Source organism: Andrographis paniculata, unplaced genomic scaffold (assembly GCF_009805555.1).
Source record: "Andrographis paniculata isolate CXL003 unplaced genomic scaffold, ASM980555v1 Contig38END, whole genome shotgun sequence".
Taxonomy (NCBI): domain Eukaryota; kingdom Viridiplantae; phylum Streptophyta; class Magnoliopsida; order Lamiales; family Acanthaceae; genus Andrographis; species Andrographis paniculata.
Window position 1 is genome coordinate 88,939 of NW_026137571.1, and position 20,771 is coordinate 109,709.

Here is a 20,771-nt window from a genome sequence, read left to right on the forward strand (position 1 = left end):
GAGTCGAATCTAGCTAGACCCTTGCAGAGCAGAGGGAGAGGGAGGGAGTTTGGAGTGTTATAGAGAGAGAGAGAGGGGGGAGTCCAAACAAACAACGTTAACTTCCGCCTGTTCTCCGCCGCGACGCCACACATCGATCAATATATTATTGTTATCTCACCCGCAATCGCACCACCGCAAAACACCACTCCGGGTTTAGGGTTGCGATTGCCGGCCCCAAAATTTCAGCCCAGCCCAGCCCAGCCCTGAATCAACCATCTTCCGCATCCCATTATTTAAGGACCGGTCGCATCTCCACCAGTGATTCATCAGTCCCGCGATTCCTCACTGCTGCTCCAGTTTGGAAATCATCTTTTGTTTCTCAGAATTCTCGTTGCATCAACATCGTCGATCCACTCCACTCCCTGTGTTGTTTAAGTGACTTGTGAGGTTTTGTACCGGACGCCGGACGGCCAATCAACTCCTACTGGCTACTACTCTTTCCTCGGTAACTTCTTTCATGTCTATATATCTATCTATCTATATATATATATATACATATTTTAGATCCTTAAGTTCATCATAATATTTTGTCTCTTTCTTCTGTGCTACTTTGATCGCGTTTTACTCCTAAAATCTGAATCGTTGTGGTTACGTACTCTTTTTGTTATTTTCTTTTATTCTCAAGTTTTTCATGTTTCCGTCCTCGCATCAGTATTCAAGTTTTTTGTTTCTCCTCTCACTTCTCCATCCATAATTATTTCAGAGCAGTGGCCATTCCTACACCCCTTTTTTTTTTTTTTCCTTTTTTGTAATAAAAATCTTTATAAGGCTAATTTCTTTTTTTGACATGCAGAATTAGAGGCACGTTGCGGCCCCGGAGGTTTTTCGTCATACTCACGCTTTGATTGAAATCCCATTGATTATATTGTTTCTTGCTAACTTTGTTTTGAAATCCCATTGATTATATTGTTTCTTGCCACATATGTACTGACAGGTACGAGCGTTCCTGTTTCCAGTTACGGGATACTACTTACAAAAAATTCAAGCACCTTCTACAGTTGAGCATTATTTCAGATATGATGAATAGAGTTCAAAGGCTATTGATTCAGGTCCTAACAGAGCCCCAAAAGGGTGGACAGTCGCTGCTTGGAACTATTAAGATTGCTATTTTGCCTATAGCAAAAGTATTTACCTTGTGTTTCTTGGGATTTCTGATGGCCTCCAAATATGTAAATATTTTACCTGCTAATGGAAGAAAGCTGTTAAATGGGGTAAGCAAACACATCTCTTAGATAATTACTAGATATGTTTCTAGGACTTCAGTATAATATGTATGTGTAGCTCACGTCCTCTAGTAGAGAACTTTCCGTAGAGATCAAATTCTCATTAAAAATTTCTCTTTCTAGGTACATTTTAGGGCTTAGCCTTTTCAATTCGCATTTCCATGGAAGTATAATCGTGTTCATTTGTTTTTATCTTGAACACCATTTACTTGCCTTATCCAAATTACCATATAGTCAACTTATTTGGTTTCTTTACTTGATGCAGCTAGTATTCTCGCTTCTGCTCCCTTGTTTGATATTCTCTCAACTGGGAGAGGCCATAACTTTTCAGAACTTGATTGAATGGTAAGAGTTGACTTGAGTTTTTAGTAATCTTAAAATAACTAGTTCAATTGGTTACTAAACATTCCCTTGTTTCAGGTGGTTCATTCCTGTGAATGTTCTCCTGGCCACCATATCAGGCTCCATTATAGGTCTTATTGTGGCTTCAATTGTCCACCCACCATATCCATTCTTCAAGTTTACTATAGTACAAATTGGAATAGGTAAACTTTTGTAATATTTTTGCTGAAAGGATTGTTTGTATATTCCAGCACAATCTTTTTGTGAGCTCAATACAATTTGAATGACTTTAGCATGTGATAAAAGAAAAAAAGAAATGATATATATGGATGTGATTGTGAAATCTGCCAAGAGTATAGGTTTTGGTGATTGTCTTTTCAAAATCCAGAACATAGCACAAGGATTTTTATGCTTGGTCATACCTTAAAAGGTAGTAAGGCACTGCTCTAACAAGTCAGACAAACTTTATAATGTTTAATATACATATAAATACAGTAATATTATGAATATTTGAACATGTAGCTATGAATAAAGAACTGCATATGCAAACTTTCTACCCTTGGTTCTTGATAAAAAGTTTTATTTGGAACATGACTTGTTTATAACTTGCTCTATTAATTTTGATTTTTATCAGTAGTATACAACTGTACATAATTATATACCTATATTTTTAATTTAGGTTTATGTGTTGCACATGTAAGTATTTGCTATAAGCAAATTAACAGAATTACATAATACCATTGTAACATTCCCTATATATAGACCTACTTTCAATTGGGGGTACTGATCTTTTTAATTCAAATAGCAAATTTCAAATGTTGACTATATTAAAAATCACTCTTTCCCTTGACACCAATCATGGATTCCAAACTTCCAATGAGTTCAGTCAATCATGACATACTGATGCTTAGATCTGGTTTCTCTGTCGTATTATTATTATTATTATTAGAAGAGAAAGATAGGTCATGACTTGACTATATGCCTGCTACAGCCTCCAATCATTGTGATTATCTTCTGGTTTTATTAAGTTATTGATTAAATGTTAAATCTATTTACTGCTTATCCATATTTATCATCAATTCTCTCTTGCAATTACTGCTGCTTTTTTTGTAATTCACTTTCCAAAGTCAGAGCACCTTCTTAACTATTTCCACTTTCAGGGAATATTGGAAATGTTCCACTTGTGTTGATTGCAGCACTTTGTCGAGATAAGACAAATCCGTTTGGTGAGAAATGCTCTCAAAATGGAAATGCATATATCTCATTTGGCCAATGGGTAAACTATTCAGAATCTATTTTGTGATGATGTTGGTACATTACTTCTGAATAAGTATCATGAATCATAACCCTATAAAATACAGCATGATGGAATCCATCAACTGTGCATTGGTAAATGAACAAGGATTTTGTCCATTTTCTTTGTAGGTTGGTGCTATTGTCTTGTATACCTATGTTTTTCACATGCTTGCCCCACCTCCTGGTGGAACATTTGATGTTGATGATGAAAATCTATCTATGAAGAATCATACAAGAAATAATTCCAATTCGCTCACAAAAGATAATTCTCCCGAGCAACTTCCTCTACTTGCAGAGGAGGCTATTCGAAACCATGCAAGCATCACAAGGAAAGAAAAGGTATAAACCTAGTTCTAGTCATTCTTTTCAATACAATTCTGAAGTTCTGTAAAACTTTAAGATCTATAGCTGTATGGAAAGCATGCACCTGATAATCAAGTGGACAATGAAAGTGATCTCAAAAAGATTTAGAGTTTATTGGTTATGCAACATTGAACTTGACGTATCAACATTTCTAAGTACCTCTGAAATATGGGATAAAATACTTATCTAGAAAGTAACGAGCACCGATCTTCTGTGTATGTTGATGTATTAGTACAATGAATTCTAGGTGGGGATTCTTGTACGAAGAAAGTACACGTAATGAAATAAAACAAGCAATACCCATCTTTCAATATCCTGTCAACCTGTCGCCCTGGTCAATTGTGCATACTTTTTCAGCTTCATATAGATTATGATTTTGATGTTGTTGATTTTATGGTTAGATCTCAATTATGTCTTCCATCATGCAGGTCAAAGATTTTTTAAAATATATTTATGAAAAGTTGAAGCTCAAGCAAATCATCCAGCCTCCTATTATTGCTTCGGTAAGTTTAGGGGTTTGCTCTTTTATGATTTGGATTTGGATTTAGATTTGCATTTTGGGAATAGTAAAATTTTGAATTGTTGAGTTTGATGTGATTTATATAGAGGTGTTTGACATGATGTTTTGAATGAAAATTGGTTTTTTTGGTAATATATTAAATACTCCCTCAGTCCTATCTTAAAGTATCTTTTTTATCATTTTCGTTCGTTTCACTTCAAAGTATTCTTTTTTTGTTTTAGTAAAAGTAACCATACACTAATACTAAAATATTCTTAACTTTAACTTCAATTAGAAATATATTTTTATATGTACAGTTACTTTATACATAAAGTCGAATGACAAAAATGTCAAAATTTCTTACAACACTTCCACTAACTAATAAAATATTATTTTTTAATCTAATACAAAATCCCAAAGGACCCCTTTGGAGTGGGACGGATGGAGTAATATTTTCAGTAATTTTATTTAATTCCTTTGTACAAGCTGTTTGTTCTTGAAATTTTTGTTTTTCTTTTCTTTTTTGCAAAAAAAATGCTTTAAGGTGGAAGAGCCAGGGGAGGCCGGGTCATTTGACTTCCTTCCTGAACCTTCTTTATGTTTGCGCATTGTTATGTTTGAGTGAAGTTTGATGCTTCATTTTGTATTCTGTGTATTACGATGTGATATGTCGGACAAATCCAAATTATGCCAACTTGAGGGCTGATTAGCTAAGCAGCAGAATGTAGAACTTGGATGAGCTTAATGTTGCCCATTTGTATTCTCTTGAGCCATGCACATATGAGAGAGGTCGATTGGAAGCATGCTAACCTAACTATTACTATCTCTTTTTCCCTGTGTTTTTTACAGGACTTATGTGTGCATAATAATTTATTTGGACCAATTGTTTCATTCTTATTTTTTACATTTTATTTTTTTATGATCGGATTCTTTACATTTTTCTTTTCTACAGATTATTGCGATAGTACTAGGATGCATTCCTTCTTTGAAGAAATTAGTCTTCACTTCAGATGCTCCCCTCTACTTTTTCACTGACAGTTGTATGATTCTTGGGTATGCTCTTCCTTCCTTGAATGGTATTATTTTGGTTGTATCCTAAGACTCTGAAGTATTTCTCATTGCGCGGTGCAAATAAATTATTTACAATCAGAAGAGGTGGCTGTGGAGGATTTAGCAGGACCTTTGCTTACTTTAATTCTTAGCAAATAAATTTTACACGCAGCAATATTTTGTTTTTTCTTTAGAAATGCTTAACTAGGTTTCCTATACATTGAGTTAGGTAAAATTGCAGATAGGCTTAGACCATTTATCTGTTCAGTAAGTAGTCGCATTTATTTTCTAACACTGAAATTCATTGTCAGGGACGCAATGATCCCATGCATATTACTGGCTTTAGGAGGCAACCTTGTGGATGGTAATATGCTGAAATCTTCGTTAATTATTTCATCTGGCTGCCTTATTCTCTTGTTAATTAGCTATTGGTTTTGTCCGGGTTAGCTGAAGTGTCTAGATATGAATGCATGCAGGGCCCGGAAGTTCAAAACTTGGGGCACGCACAACTGCAGCGATTATTTTTGGCCGATTGCTCTTGGTTCCACCTACTGGACTAGGTATTGTCATGCTGGCTGATAAGATGGGCTTTTTACCCCCTGATGACAAAATGTTCAGATTTGTGCTCTTGCTCCAGCACACAATGCCTACTTCCGTTCTGTCAGGCAAGCACTTCCTTCTGGGGTTCTTTTCTTGTACAATATCTAGTTGGCACTATTATATACTTGGCCAAGGCACTCCAACATCGCTGGTTCATGCATGAGATGCAAAAGCGATTTCTGTTGATATAAGATGGATTGTTAGGAGTTGTCTGGGGACAACACTGTACAAGACACCGTAATGCCCTGTCAGTATTAAAATGTTGCTTTATTTACAGGTGCCGTTGCCAATCTGCGAGGATGCGGGAGGGATGCAGCAGCTGTACTGTTCTGGGTTCATATTTTTGCTGTTTTCTCGATGGCTGGTTGGATTATTCTCTATCTCAACATTCTATTTTGAATGTATAATGGAAAGACAGCTGTTTTGTGTTGTCTTTATGGCGAGTGCTAGTATAAGATAGTACGTACATCCAGGAGACGGCGGGGTGGCTGGGGTGCAATTGGTTCGTTCGTAGAGACTACTTTGTATATGCAATAATGTAAAGCAAGTATGGTTCGCATTTTTCTTTGTACGCTCATGCTGTCTTTCAACTCTCTACGTAATTAAATCAAGCTTGTTCTGAATCTGATCTTTATGGGGTTTGATTGAATAAAATTTCCATTATTTTCATACTATTTAACTTCATTAATTGATTGTCGGCGCTAGGGCTGATTATGTTTCAATGGAGTAATTTTTCATTTTCTTTTGAAGTCTTTAGAACTTGTTAGCACTGCACTGAGCAGTTGCCCATTTACTTTTCATCCAAGCTCTGGCTAGTTTGTCTGTTTTATCAATTTCAACAATATGTACTCTTGAATAAGATTCTCAGTCTTCTTTGCTCTAAAAATGAAAGAAACGAAGTCCCACAACTGCATGGCACAGAAGCACAGGCAGGCAGCGTAGGAGAAAGAAACCCAAGCACACCCAATTATCAGACACTGCTCCAGCCGTGGATATTATTAGTGGATCGGATCATTCATTGGTAGAGAGTCAGAAATACAGCCGCCACCACCTCTGACCGTAGTCCCGGCGGCAGGGAATGTGGCTCCTCTGGCATCTTTTCTTGGCGCAAAACCACATCATAAGAGACATTCCCAATATACCCACAAATGGAGCTGCTGCTGCAGCAAATAACCATCCACTTCTTGGAATGTCCCTTGCAGCAGCTGCAGCAGCAGCACCCTCGCTGTCAGAATCTGCAGGACCGAGTTGAAAAGGTTCACCCACACCCTCACCCTCCAATGAACCACTCTGTCTCACATCGTGTTGGCCTTGACCGGCACCAAGCCTCCTGTATTCATTGCCCCCCCAGTCCCTACTCCTTCCTTCATAACTAGGGTCAGTTGGAAGCTCATAACGGCAAAGTGGGCATGTGTTTCTTGCCTTCAACCATGGATAGATGCAAGAGGGATGATAGAGATGAGAACAGGGGAGCTGCTTCACAACAGTGCCAACGCTGAACGGATCTTTGCAGATTGCACATATCATACCATCCAGCTTGTCTTCATTAACAGTCAAGCAGGGCATGCCGTTCACAAATGACTCGGATGCAGGAGGGCCCCCTCTCCAACCATTTTCAGCTTCGGAAAGTTGTTCAAGAAGATTTTCAAAGCCTTCAAGGTAATCTACAGAATCACCGGTATGATTCCTGGCTACTAACTCCTCAATACCGGCTGACAATGCATCAGCGTGTCTTTGTATCCTCCCATGGACCACTCCTAGTGAGAATGCACCCTCAACTTCAGGGGACAGAGATTGCCTGCGCGCAGGGATGGGAACATCTCTGGAGTTCAGTCTTGACAAACCAACATTCATCTCAACCTCAGTTCCCTCCTGTTCACTGTTGTCTTCATCGACATCTTCATCCTCCTCTTCCTCATCTTCGGTGTTCCAGTGATAGAGACCCACATTCATTGGATCAATATCAGTATCAGTTTCTAGGTCACTCCCTCCTCCATTTGGAAGGCCAAAATTTTCATCTTCAAACATACTCTGACCATCACCCGAGGCCTCAGAGCCCCCTTCATAGACGCTGTAAGAAATGGAATCAGCCTCACCACAAAGAATTCTAGATCTCCTGAAGCTGACAAGTGATTCACTCTCCCCGTAGAGAGAATCAAAGCCATCGCTGTCATAATCTGAAAACACTCTCCTAAACCTTCTAGACCCAAGGGGAGTAGTATGAGAACTAGATTGCTGCGCCAAATCTGCAGCAACTTCTCCTACAGATTGATAGTTGTGCTCAGAACCGATGGCCTGGTTCTGCCTAGCAAGGGTGATGGCTTGCGAAAATTGTTGAGATAACATACTCTCAATGGATTCAGAGCTGCTGTACCTCCTCCTGGGTGCAGGTACGCTTATCTGATGCATATCCGGCGATGTGGTCTCAATGTCCTCCATCAACAAAAATTTGCAATCACCACATATGTTGATAGCTTCAAGATCACCATTCCCATCATCTGATGAATGGATTCTATGACATAAAGAGCATGTGGCTGAGAGCACAGGAGAGCTATGAGCAGCTAAGCTGTCACATATGTATCGAGAAGACTCCCCAAGATTACTGTCAGAGTATATGTCCATGTGAGACTGTAAAGAAGACGTAAAATGAGTTGCCAAGTGATGTAGAACGAACACGAAGTCTGGAAACTCACGTATATCGATTCCGGTAATGGGGGAAATCGTTGCACAGCAGCAGGGTTAAGATTTGGGATTGGAAAGGCAGCGGCGCCTCAAGTGGGCAAAAAAATTGAAATAGACAGCAGTTCCTTCGCAGTGACCGACCTAATGATGATGGAGAATCACAGGAATCGAAGTCCGCATCCACCTGGTCAAAATCGGGATCACAAATTAGGAAGGGAAATAGTGCATCCAAGTAGGGTTTAGCATCAAATAGAGATGGTCAAGCACAGATTCAGCCGTCATTCCATTCCACGAAGAATCGGCAAAAATCGGAGGTTTTAAAGAAGGGGAAAACTCGAAAGATCCGATAAAGTAGTGCTAGGAAGAAGAGGAAGAGGAAGAGGAGTAAAAGATAGGATGAAGAACAAAGGAAAGGAAGTAAATAAGTGGAGAATATGTGGTGGAGCCAGTGGCAGTAGTCGCTGGCGCCGGTGCGGGTGCGTCAGTGTCGATGTAAAAGTAAACGACGGGCGACGGTGACCATCAGCGAGTAGCGGTATTTGATTTGAAGGAGGAAACAGGGTAACACACATTCTTCTCATAACTATACAGACAAAAAAAATAAAACTGTAGGCGGTGTTTTCTCGTGGATTTATAAGTTTTTACTATTTACTTAGTTTTTTCTAATAAAAATAAATAAATTAAATAATTGTTGCTTCTGTCTATACTATTTATCTAACTCGTTACAAATATTTTTTTATTTACATTTACTATATATATTATAAAAATATCATTACATTTAGGGTGTGTTTGTTCGGAGTCTGGATTTTAAGTTGAAATTTGAATAGTAAAAATTTTGAATTTGAATAGTTGTATGATGTGATATAAATAGGTGTTGATGTGATATTTTGAATGTAAAATTAATTTTTAGTATAATATAAAAAATAAAAAAATAGGTCTTTAATTTGATATTTTTTGAGAAAAAAATGGGATAAACAGTGTATTTAAAATCAAATTTCCAAACAAACACACCCTTATATAATAGTTTATTCTTTTTATCTTTATTTTTAATATACAAAAATAATAAATGGAGTGATAAAATATGGGGTGGAGGAAATATTTTTTAATTTCAAAACATTAGGCCTTATTTTATTTTTTTTCAGATCTTTTAAAAAAATTAATATATTACATGCTCATTATTTTTATATTTTTTATACAATTTTTTATAATTTATATATAAAAAAAAAATTACCAATAGCACAAAACAAACACACCCATCATTGTCATCAATCAAGGGCTTAATCAAGTCGAGTAAATGACAATGATGATCTCCGTATGCATGTACAGCAGCATTATATTCTATCAAATCTTTGAGGCTGTTGAACCTAATTTGAAAGAGTATTATGTTCGATAGGAATTTCGTTATAGTGCCGCTGTGGATTTTCATGGCTTAAAAAAAAAAAAAAATACATTATGAAATTTTCTAAAAAAAAAAGGTCTTGTCATTTCATCGTCATTGTCATCAATCAAGGGCTCAATCAAGTCTGAGTAGATGACAATGATGATCTCCGTATGCATGATCCAACGTAACAGCAGCATTATATTCTATCAATCCATGATCGGATTTCAACTCCTCACCTCTGTCTCTCTCTCCATGATTAAAAAAAAAAAAAAAGAAAACATAAAAAACAGCCCTATTTGCAACAATCATTGAAAAGAGGGAACAAAGTAATGCATACCTTGCTTCTTTCTTGTTAATCAATCGAACATAAGGCAAAGAAAAGAAAAGCAGCAGTTCCATTCGTTTTCCCATATATTATCATCAAATTATATATATATATATATATATCTTTTAACCTAGAAGGAAGGAGAGCTCCTCTATAAAATACAAGCACAAACAAAGCAGCATTGTTGCATTTGTTGGGCTCCTGCGGCCTGCCTGCCTGTCCAAGAGCAAGAGCATATATGACAATATCATCGACATCCTCCAGCTGCCAGATGCAGACGCAGACGCAGACGCAGACGCAGATGCAGATGCTCCAATTCCAATTTCCATGGCATTCGCATCACCTCCTCCGATCCTTCAATTCATTCACTCGCTCATTGGAATGTCAATGTGGGTGGGTGGGTGGGTACGTGGCTATGTATTCTTAAATTGAATCTCCTCTTTTTTGTGAACCTCTCTGCTGTCTGTCTGGCAGGAGAGTGAGTTCAATTTTCGTATATTTACTATTAGTAGGCATATACCTACATACACACACACACACACACGTGGTGTAAGTTGTAACCAACCTTAACCTGCAGCAGGATGATCGGACAAATCTATAATGCATACATACATTACATATATATATGTGTGTGTATCGGGTGTCACAGCATCAAAACAGGGGAGTTGGTTACGGTTATGTGAGCTCCCATCCGCGCGAAATCATCCTGCCTGCTCACTATCCAATCGCCTTTCTTGTCTTCTTTCTGTTTTTCTCGTTTTTCTTTTCTTTCCTTTCTTTTTCTCTCTCTCTCTCTTTTTTTTCGTTGTCTGCAAAATAACCAGCTTCGCTCTCTTTGGTTCTCTGGTTTTCTGTTTCTGTTCCACCATTCGATTCCCAATCGCACCATCCAATCGATTTACATTGACTCTGTCGGTGTTCCACCTCTGATGCACGAATTGTGGCGGCTGAACCTTCGTACAGATCAGAAGAGATCCCTCCCTTCAACACACAAGTTATTAGAACTAAATTTATAATAATATTAATAATAATAAGGAGAAGAAGAAGAAGAAGAAGAAGAAGAGGAGAATGGCTTACAGGAGGAGGCAAGGGCTGGGAAGATCCGCCACTTTCAAGGAAGAAATGTACCGGCCGCCAGATGACCCCGCAGCATCCTCGTCCCTGGCTGATCAGGCCTCCGCCAATGCCCGCCCCACTGCTCTCCGACAACAGCACACGGTTCTCTCTCTCTCTCTCTCTCATCTCTCCATTTCCGTTTATTCTTAGCGAATGATCGACCGATCAATCTTTCAAACAATGTGAATGAATTAATGAATGCCTCTGTTCTGCCTCTTATCCTTCCGTTCTTCCATCTCGAAACGTGCAATCTCCTCCATATATACACCTGCTGCGACGTTGGCTTCTCATGGAACGAATATATGCAAAATAGCAGGGAGGAGGCCCAACCTATGACTACACGTCGATGGGAAGTTCAAACGAAGCAGGAAGCTTTTGGGGGGTTCTTGCCAGGAAGGCTAAAGCGATCCTCGAGGAGGATTCTGAATCCGAACGCATTGCCTCTTCCACCATACCTGAAGAGGTAGGGTAGTAATCTCAATTTTTTAATATACATACGTACCCATACCACCTTTGCTGCTGCTGAGCTCTTCTTTGGCTAAATCTAAAAATCTTCTCCTCTTTCCTTTTTGTGATGGCTCCACTACTTGTTCGATTCTTTTGCATATGTATATGTACTAGTATTTATATTTTATTGTATAGTATTCTATTTGCCTTTGTCTCTCTCGCTCTAATAACTCAACTCCTGCAAGCCTGGAAGCTTCAAAACAATGGACAATCCCACCTTGCGCAAGCTTAAGGGAACAGATGCGCTCGCATCTTCCATGAACCACATGGGCGACACTGCTTCAGAGGTAGGAACATTTTAGTGCAATCAATGCGAATAAATAATGCATATGCAGCCGTTCTGTCATCTATCCAATACAATGAAGTAGCATCATAATAGTAATAGTTTTTCAGAAGTTGTCGAGTATCCCATATTGAAAGTAATGTTGGGGCTCCTCTATCTTACAAAGACTACTCCACTTACAATCATCAATTGGTTTTAAGTTGAAATACCAATTCCCTCTTAACATAGTTTCAGAGCTATGATACTCGTATTAGTCTTAACATAGTTTGAGAGCTATAGTAGATTATCATCTCGAAAGAAAGTATTTAATATCCACAAGGAAAGTAATGTTGGAGCTCCCCTATCTTATAAGGAGGGAAGACTACTCCACTTACAACTCATTGATACCCTCTTAACAGAAGTTGCTGGCTGCTATGAGCCATTTTACATTTGACGTCTGTCTGTAATAAAATTTTCAGATGATGGCTGAAAATAAGACTGAAAACCTTATGCAAGAACCGCGCATGCTGCAGATAAGAAGAAAAGGGTTGAATTCGGAGGAACAAAATCCCACATCAGAGCAGCAGCAGTCAAGCTCATCGCTGAACCAAACCAGCCGAGAAGATCAGCTCAAGGCATCTCGCGACGTAAGGTGGCCACCACTGTGTAGATTGTGTTGTGTGAATGAGAGCCATGGTTGGGATCATCAACCATATAAATATATCATGGAGTAATTAAAAACACCTCCCTGCGGACTGACTGACTGACTGACTGAGTGTGATTTATATTCGACTCTGCTGCATTTTTGTCGCAGATTTGATCAGTACATCATTATTTATTTATCATTATTTGTAAAACTGGATTTGGGTCATGATTTTAGGTGGCAATGGCAACGGCTGCCAAGGCAAAGCTGCTCTTGCGAGAGCTGAAAACAGTTAAAGCCGAGCTTGCTTTTTCAAAACAGAGGTGCTCTCAGCTTGAAGAGGAGAATAAAATCCTTAGAGAGGCACGGGAAAAGGGGGTGAATCCTGCAGATGATGACATGGTACAACTCAAAGCATACATGCAACTGTGAACATATTGGGTTGTGTTGATCTGTAGCTGTAGCTGTAGCTGTAGCTGTTCTTGTTTGTTATCATTACTATTCATGCTCATATTCATGTTCAGATAAGGCGGCAACTAGAGACACTGCTGGAGGAAAAGGCAAGGCTGGCGCATGAGAATTCTGTGTATGCCCGGGAGAACAGGTACTTGAGGGAGATTGTGGAATATCACCAATTGTCGATGCAAGACTTGGTGGACTTGGACGAGGGAATGGAAGAGGTGATCGAAGTGTGCCCGGTAGCTGCTGGAGGAGCATCAAATGCAAGGATGAGGCTGTGTGTGTCGGCGTCTGTGTCCCCACCTTCCTCGCCCAACTCAAACTCTTCGAGCATGCGCCTATACAGAGCCGCTTCGGCGGAGGCGGCAGAAATTCCCAAGATGATGCTGACCAAGCTAGCTGCTGCTGCTGCTCCACAAGACGCAATCAGACAATAATAATATGATCATGCATGCATGCATGCGCGCTATTCATTGTTCTGTTTTTATTGGATTCTTGCATTTTGTTTCATCACAACGTCGTTTCTGAATCTGCCCCAATTCACCTATTTCTTTGCGAGGCAGGGCAGGTTACTGGCTGGCACAGCAAGTGTGTTCAGTCAGTGTTCCTACTTATATGGTTTTCTTGACAGCAAGCTAATTAAGGACAAAACACATTACACAGACAAGACTTCTTATGTATGTTTTGCTTTGTGGGTGGTGGTGAATAAAGTTATCTTACATTGATTTCAGTCACACTAGCCGACCCGACCCGACCCATCTCATTTCATTGGGTGCCGACTATATACATGAATATATATATATATACACCTCTTTTTTGTGTGTGTCGTTTGGAAAAACACAAAAGCAATTAGTAGTTCCGTTGAAGGGCATCCCATTTTCATTCACTTCCCATAATTCAAAGTTAAACATGGTGAGCATCTCTCATCCGCAAATTCTATGTATGCAGTTTTTATTCAGTAATTACACTATTTCTATTTTTATTCCAACTCATTTTTTTAGTATCGCGTAGTAGCATTTCCACAAAATACAGAATGGATTGAAGGAATTCATCTCTATTTTAAGCACCAAACTTCATAGATGAGTACTGTTGGAGTTGCCCTGATGGGTCTCACACCAACTGAACAGTGCAGCGTCAGCTTCCGCTTCTCGTCGTGATGGTCATGCTACTATTTGTGCTCGCCAGTCCATGTACAACACGCTTCTCGTTGTGATGGTCATGTTACTATTTGTGCTCGCCAGTCCATGTACCACACGATCTTAAACATTGTTTCTACCACACAGGTAGATTCTCTTGATGCAGTTGCAAATATACAGTTAGTTGTAGTCTAAACGACATTATCCCAAAATGTTTCTAAGTTTCATTTACCCTATAATTTGAAAGCTTTGCAATCACATCCTGCTACATAAAATTAGTTCACGATCATTTCTTTATTCGTCACGTGACTTTAAACCCGTAATCACAAGTTCCATTCCTCGGAATAAGATCAACATAATCCATAGGCATTGGAGTAATCAACTATGCACTTGTTCTAATTCATAAACATGCCTGCAGGGTAGAGAAAAAGCCTGCCAAAATTCAGCGGACACTTGCCAGCATGGTGCACTATATACATTCTACTATGAGGAGCGGTAGAGGAAGCTCCAATAGGAATCGTTACATGCTTACAACTTATCAACAACAACAACAATAGGTGGAGGTCGAGTTCTATCAGCCGCATCTAACTATTTGTCAGAGCCACCGTAAACAATCACTCATCAGTGTGTTAAACTTTACATGCAAAACCAATGGTGCTACTTCCTTGGGCCTATAATGCTGCAACACAGATAGCCTCCTGGATTCAGAACAACTGAAAAAATAGACTAGTGGATCCGTCACCAAATGACCTGAGATCAGCAGGTTTCACCAAGGCCCGGCATAAGGGGCATGTTCGTTCTCTCTCAAACCTGGGAACATAAACACTATAATATTCAACATGGTATGTATATTAAACTAACACCAACTACCGTAGATATTTTAATTGATTTGAAGGAGTAGCGAACCTTACTAAGAATAGCAAAGGACATACTCACATACATGATATATTATAATGAGTACTCAACAGGAAAATTGATAGGAGTTGAGACTTGCACTAATTCAACAAAACTATATAAACTCCTCTAAATTACTGGACAAGAAAGAATTAATCTCTTATGGCAATTTAATTATTCAGGAAATTGCAAGTTAATAAGAGAACCTAAGGAATTCAAGGATTGACCAAAGTTCAGAGTATTTTGGTTTAATGTACACAAAAGACTACAATTCAAAACATTCTTCATTGCATGTACTCTGAATAATTGTGAGATTCATAGCGTCAATCAAAGGAAAAACATCAGTGCAAACCAAGTCAATCCAGACCCTACTTCTGTCTCCACGGGTTGAAATGATGGCCCCTTCCCTCTTTTAGTATCTCTATGGAATACATTTTACCATCTTCCTTGCATCAAACTATAACTAGAACACAAGGGTAGTAGTATCAGTTTCTAGGCACATCCTATATCATAAGTCCCTCCCTGTGGAAAACAACACTAGGCTCCCCAGTTCTCTACAAATTTTTATTGCCTTTACAGCATTGGGTGCTTGTACGTTTAAGTCGTTAACAAAACAAGACCATCAAAGACAAAGTAAACAGAGATAAATACATGCGCGACTTAGCCAACAAACATATACTTAACTAATAGTTGTAGCTATGGCAGAGAATAAAATTGCTAAACTTTTAGAAAATAACTTAAGGATAAGGCACCAACCACTCAGACACGCAGTCCTCACAAAATATATGTTTGCAACGTAGAAGAACCGGAGCTTGCATTTTTTCCTGGCAAATAGCACACAGGTCTCCTGCTGCAATTACCTGCATTAAGTCGTATATTACCATAATAATGAAATCTTCAGAAAATATTAAATTATGTTCCAGAATTATATTTTCAGAAACATTGAAATGAAGCCAGGCTGTGATCTCAGATTACAACATCAATCAATCAAGTAAAAACTGCAGTAACTAGTATGAGAGATCAATCAAGTACCAGCAGCACAATACTTTTATCTTGTTACACAACTAAAACAGCACTAACATGGTGTGAAAGCAAAAAGCAAAGCCGTATATGTAGATTTAGGCACATTCCTTAGCATATAATTTCAGATAAACCCAGAAATAAGCTCCGTTGTTAGCCGGACATCAGTTTTTCAATTTTCAAGATCCAATAAGATACGCAATTACTGCTTTCTGCAATCACAATACCTTTCAAACCATAGCACGATCAGATAAGTTCCATATCATTGCAGGATAGGAAAAATTACCTCTGCACTAAAACATCAAGGGATCCACAAACATGTGTGCTAAATGGACATCACAATTACACAATTACGCACTTCCACAGACAGAATTCATGCTAGCACCTATGCCAAGATATATCTAGCACATACTAAAACGGCCAACCACTATTATATCAAGAATTGATTCCTTCCGCAAATAGTATACATATGTCTCTATCACGGATGGGGTTGTGTTTCTTAAAAAATGATAAGTGTTATACAAACTCAACATATGGATCCATAAAAATTTGATACCTGCTCAGTTGTAGCATAAGATCCATAATGGACATCCTTCCTTGACAATGCTTTCAGAGCAGTAATGAATGACTGAACCTTAAGATACCAAACAAATTTAGTAACATGTTAAAAACAGATGGCACTCATAAATTGAGTAGTTAACAAAACCCAAATACTGAAAAACCATCAACCCAAAGAAAACATGGTTGCTACCTTCTCAACAACAGAGGTAAGCTTGAAAGTTAAGTACAGTCCAGTCATCAAGGATGAGAAGAGGCTACCATATTCTTTGTTCAAAAAGAAGCGATACCATACTGGAGCAGGCAGCAGTGCACGGTAAAGCAGCAACAGGTATTCAATCAAAGTTAGCATCTGACCCTGTGAATCAATGTTAGCTTCATCGGATGGTAACTGCTATCCCCAAGAATGACAGTCACCAACTCTAACAAACTTAATCTACCTGTGTACGATAGTTTCGACCTCTGCTATTTTTGTAATACATTAATAGTGCACACTTGAGGACCATAGCAGCCTGACGGACAAGTGTATCTGAAAATATAATATAATTAATACAAATAACTACAATGCTTTATGAAATATGCCAGGATTTCAAGGAGACTGTTAAATGAGCTTACCATTGACCATAATAATGAATATTGCATGCCAGAAAGGAGGTATGGTTCTTGGCGGCAGCATCAATAATGGGTAAAACAGATCATCACTCCAAAACAACCAGTAAACCCCAACAACATGAAGTGTGAAGAGAATGGAGATTCCAATAAGAAATATTATTCTTCTCTCACCCTGAAGATGAAGAGTAAAGTCAATGGCAGGCTAATGGTGCCTTCATCTTGAAACAAACAAGATCTCACAATGTACAAACATTACCTTAAGTGCTGTCTGCTTCCGAACAATATCATTAGACTTGAACATGAAAGCAGCAATCCAAATGGTGGTAAAAAATCCTGCAAAAATGCATATAAGTCAAAGAGCATTTTCCTACACAAACAGACGATGAATCAATTTCTAGTCAAGCTCCTGCATCAATTTTTAGATGCAGGTAGCCAATGTTGCGAGGCTTCAAATTTAACCATATCCTTCGAAACATTTCTCTTTACTTTCCCTTATCTCGCTGACAAAATTTGCTAGAATCTTTTGTTCTCAGCCATTTGATGACCATTTGCATTTGCACTATTCGAAGTTTTGGTTAAATTGATCTTGTTCCCATTTGTGGCAAATTACTTGCAGGTTAATTGGGCATTAAAAAAAAAACCCCACCCCATCAATCCCCCAAAAAAATAATGAAAAGAAAAAGAAGAAGAAGAGGAAAAGAAAAAACACAATAATTACAACAATAAACACTACACAAAGGAAGTACTAGTATACAAGTTTGTATTTCTATATTTCAATCTCAATCCAATATGATTTGGAAGAAAGATAAAGCAAAGGATAATTCACACATGAGTTTACTTATTGCAACTTACAAGTGCAGAGAGAATATTATTCACTTGAGGTGAAACTTGCACATTTTAACAATGTCTAGAATTTGAAAGGGGGGGGGGGGGGGTTCCGTGCAGATGCTTTTTTAAAACAAATGAATGAACAATTAGAAGTTTGTATTCTTGGAAATCTAATAGCCATTCAACACCAGAAAGAAAACCTGCGGGTTTTTCAATCAATCTCAGTTTTCATGCAGTCAAGTTCCGCAAATTACAAATGCCATGCAAAGCTCAAAATAAAAGTTTAGAAGCATATAATTCATGCATGAAACATCAATAATCAATTGATTATTTAAGTGCTTGCTTAGCAATAAAACAATTGACAGGACTCCACAAAATATCAAAACAAGGTTACTCATGGAGTGTGTGAACATAAGAAATATATACTTCATGGTTCAAGAAGTGTCAGTAATGTCAATCACTAGAGGCGAGAAATATGAAAAATAAAAATAAAAAGAAGCCTCTCTAGTTTTATCCAGCTGTTTCGAGATGTAGGTGCAAATTTACATACTAATAGCTTCACGGTTGAAATAGGTTTGCCTAACATGACACTCCAAGCACTCATTGCTGAAAGTAATATGAAGTAGATAGAAAGATACCTTGCAAGTGCTGACGGATGAAAACCACCAATAAAAGCAAGGAGAAAGGAAGGACCTGCTCAATCCACCGAGCAGCCTGCTGTATGTCGTATCTTTGGTAAGAAGAGGATGAATCCCTGTTATGGGTACCAGAAACCTCAGTGGAATCGGTATTAACACTTGCATTCGTTGAATCAGTAGCTACATCCCCAGCCTCACGATTGGTCCTCAAATCGATCTGGCTCTCCAACGATGATAACACAGACGCTGCAGACGCTGACCTAGAAATTGGCCGGGAAAAGGATTGGTTTTGTAGGTTAAGCTGCCCAACGGATGGCACTAAATGCAACCTGGGGTTACCCCTCTCATGCTCAGGATCACTGGCGCCAATGATCTGAATGGAAACCTCTCCAGCATTTGCAGTGCCATCTGCATCTGGAGAGGGAGAGTGATTTGAATGCTGTTGTGGGCGGTGATCAATGTATCTAACGTGGGATTCATCATACAATAAAGAGTCGGACTCTTGGTTGCTGGACCTGGCTCTAAGAATTCCAGTGTATTCCAATAAGGTGGAGAAGGGCGATCGCAGAATGTTGGAAGCAGAAATACCCGTTCCATGGCTTCGAGAGTGAGCTGACACGGTCGATGAAGCAGGGGCAAAAGAATCCATAAAAGCGTCCGAATTTCCACCGGACGCTTCCATTTGTGAGGAAGCTTTGAACCTAACCCGAGCCCTAATCAAGAAAAGCAGCAGCAATTGACGTTGGTCAGGAGCAAGAGGGAGGGAGGAGGAGCATAATAAATTTTTTAGCGGCGGAGGGGTAGCTTTTATCCCTCTATTTATTGTTATATTTAAACAATAAACACGTATGATCAAAAAAGACGGATAAAAGGAGGATTGTAAGCCAAAAATTGGAGGGAGGAAAAGAGAACAAGTAAGTACCTTCGAGATCGAAACTGCGTGGATAAAGGGATGAGGTTAAATTGAAAACGAAGGAAGGGCGATCAGTCTATTCTATCAGTGTCTTGGTAAAAAGAACCCTAAAGGGTCAGGGCAGGCAGGGAAAATGGAAGGAAAATAGAAGAGAAGAGCAGGAGAAGCGAAAATCAGAGAGACGCAGGGAATATCCAAGAATCGGCTGCGGGGCGGGCCGGGGCGACGATGAGAGTCGCAACTGGGTGGCGATGACGACGCGTTGTCGCTCTCCGATGAATCTCTCTCCCTTTCTCTTCCTCGGTGTCTCTCTCTCTCTCGCTCTCTCGGTCGGGTTATGGCGCAGAGAGAGAGATGCAAGCCAATAGCTGATGGAGGAGTAATGGGCATTGCATCGCATCGTATGCATACATACATATTGTTTACAACAGCAATTCTATTTTAAGCTTATACTATTATCGGTTATAGGTTAAGCGTATAATCATCGGTTATATGTTGTCGCATCCAATATGTATGTATATGGGTTTTTTTTATGAGTACTGGGGGATACATTTTTTACAATTATAATGGTTTATAAAATAAATTTAATAGATAAAAAATGAATTTAATAAAAGGGCGCTTCTATTTAAATTCTTTTTAGCTAAAATACATTTAAATTGGTCTTTTCTTTTTTTTTTTTTAATATATTGCACTCTCTACTTATTTTTAAAAATTTTATTTATATTTGACTTCTATAAGTTTTTATATTTAAATTAAAAATTAATACATTTAATTATATTACTATTACTATTGATTTTTTTACTCCCTATTTACTTATGATTTTTATTTACATTTAACTCCCGTAAATTTTTATATTTGAATTAAAAATAGATACATTTAATTATATTAGAATTACTATTGATTTTTTTTTTTATTTTAACTATTATCCTAAATTCAGAATATGTTTTTGTTCGTTACGTCTACGTCAATTTTTTGTTAGTATTTTAACGATGTGACTAAAATTGATTGAAATTGTTTATAATACGACCAAAATTGATTAAAATTGTTTATAATGAAACTAAAATTGATGAGTTTTTTATATTGAAACCAAAATTGATAAATTTTGGTTATATTAGGACCAAAATTGATTTTTTTTTCTTTACGTTTATATGGACATTTTTGTCTTTTTTCACTATAAACCAATATAATACTAATATTAAAAAATTTATTTGAAAAACAAATGTTGTTCTTCTTCCAAAAGGATGTAGTATTTTTTTTTTGTTTGTTTCATCTGATTTGTCTTTACTTTTTTATAAAAAAATAATTATAGATTTTAACTGAATTTTGAAATTTATATCAATATTTTTTAAAAGTTAATTAAATAAATTAGTTATATTAATTTT

At 38.1% G+C, this 20,771-nt stretch overlaps 4 protein-coding genes across 8 annotated transcripts; 2 read left to right on the forward strand and 2 right to left on the reverse strand.

Annotated features, from left to right (window-relative positions):
• Positions 1-6,089, forward strand: LOC127251075 (protein PIN-LIKES 6). Of its 2 annotated transcripts, XM_051274638.1 has the most exons (12): positions 1-487; positions 836-862; positions 977-1,253; positions 1,531-1,610; positions 1,686-1,810; positions 2,768-2,883; positions 3,033-3,242; positions 3,695-3,769; positions 4,718-4,818; positions 5,127-5,179; positions 5,292-5,480; positions 5,693-6,089. In XM_051274638.1, exons 3-12 carry the CDS (start codon positions 1,059-1,061, stop codon positions 5,812-5,814), a joined length of 1,266 nt encoding a protein of 421 aa, XP_051130595.1. In that variant the 5' UTR covers positions 1-487; positions 836-862; positions 977-1,058; the 3' UTR covers positions 5,815-6,089. The 2 variants fall into 2 exon arrangements, with proteins under 2 accessions (XP_051130595.1, XP_051130596.1); XM_051274639.1 differs by lacking the exon at positions 836-862.
• Positions 6,090-6,266: 177 nt separating this feature from the next.
• LOC127251074 (E3 ubiquitin ligase BIG BROTHER-related) lies at positions 6,267-8,619 on the reverse strand. Of its 2 annotated transcripts, none has more exons than XM_051274637.1 (2): positions 8,109-8,619; positions 6,267-8,017 (listed from the first exon to the last, which is right to left on the reverse strand). In XM_051274637.1, the coding sequence occupies exon 2, from the start codon at positions 7,852-7,854 to the stop codon at positions 6,445-6,447; it is 1,410 nt and encodes a 469-aa protein (XP_051130594.1). In that variant the 5' UTR covers positions 7,855-8,017; positions 8,109-8,619; the 3' UTR covers positions 6,267-6,444. The 2 variants fall into 2 exon arrangements, with proteins under 2 accessions (XP_051130594.1, XP_051130593.1); XM_051274636.1 differs by having other exon boundaries at positions 6,267-8,043.
• A 2,252-nt stretch (positions 8,620-10,871) lies between these two features.
• LOC127250812 (uncharacterized) lies at positions 10,872-13,459 on the forward strand. The gene is made up of 6 exons (XM_051274237.1): positions 10,872-11,021; positions 11,233-11,382; positions 11,612-11,713; positions 12,168-12,335; positions 12,569-12,733; positions 12,856-13,459. The coding sequence occupies exons 1-6, from the start codon at positions 10,872-10,874 to the stop codon at positions 13,225-13,227; spliced, it is 1,107 nt and encodes a 368-aa protein (XP_051130194.1). The 3' UTR covers positions 13,228-13,459.
• A 757-nt stretch (positions 13,460-14,216) lies between these two features.
• LOC127250962 (uncharacterized) lies at positions 14,217-19,787 on the reverse strand. 3 transcript variants are annotated; one of them, XM_051274471.1, is made up of 9 exons: positions 19,399-19,787; positions 18,477-19,189; positions 17,267-17,343; positions 17,014-17,182; positions 16,839-16,927; positions 16,592-16,750; positions 16,397-16,474; positions 15,577-15,680; positions 14,217-14,736 (listed from the first exon to the last, which is right to left on the reverse strand). In XM_051274471.1, exons 2-9 carry the CDS (start codon positions 19,156-19,158, stop codon positions 14,631-14,633), a joined length of 1,464 nt encoding a protein of 487 aa, XP_051130428.1. In that variant the 5' UTR covers positions 19,159-19,189; positions 19,399-19,787; the 3' UTR covers positions 14,217-14,630. The 3 variants fall into 3 exon arrangements, with proteins under 3 accessions (XP_051130428.1, XP_051130429.1, XP_051130427.1); XM_051274472.1 differs by having other exon boundaries at positions 16,397-16,468; positions 16,592-16,756; XM_051274470.1 differs by having other exon boundaries at positions 14,218-14,736; positions 16,592-16,756.
• Between the last annotated feature and the right edge of the window lie 984 nt (positions 19,788-20,771).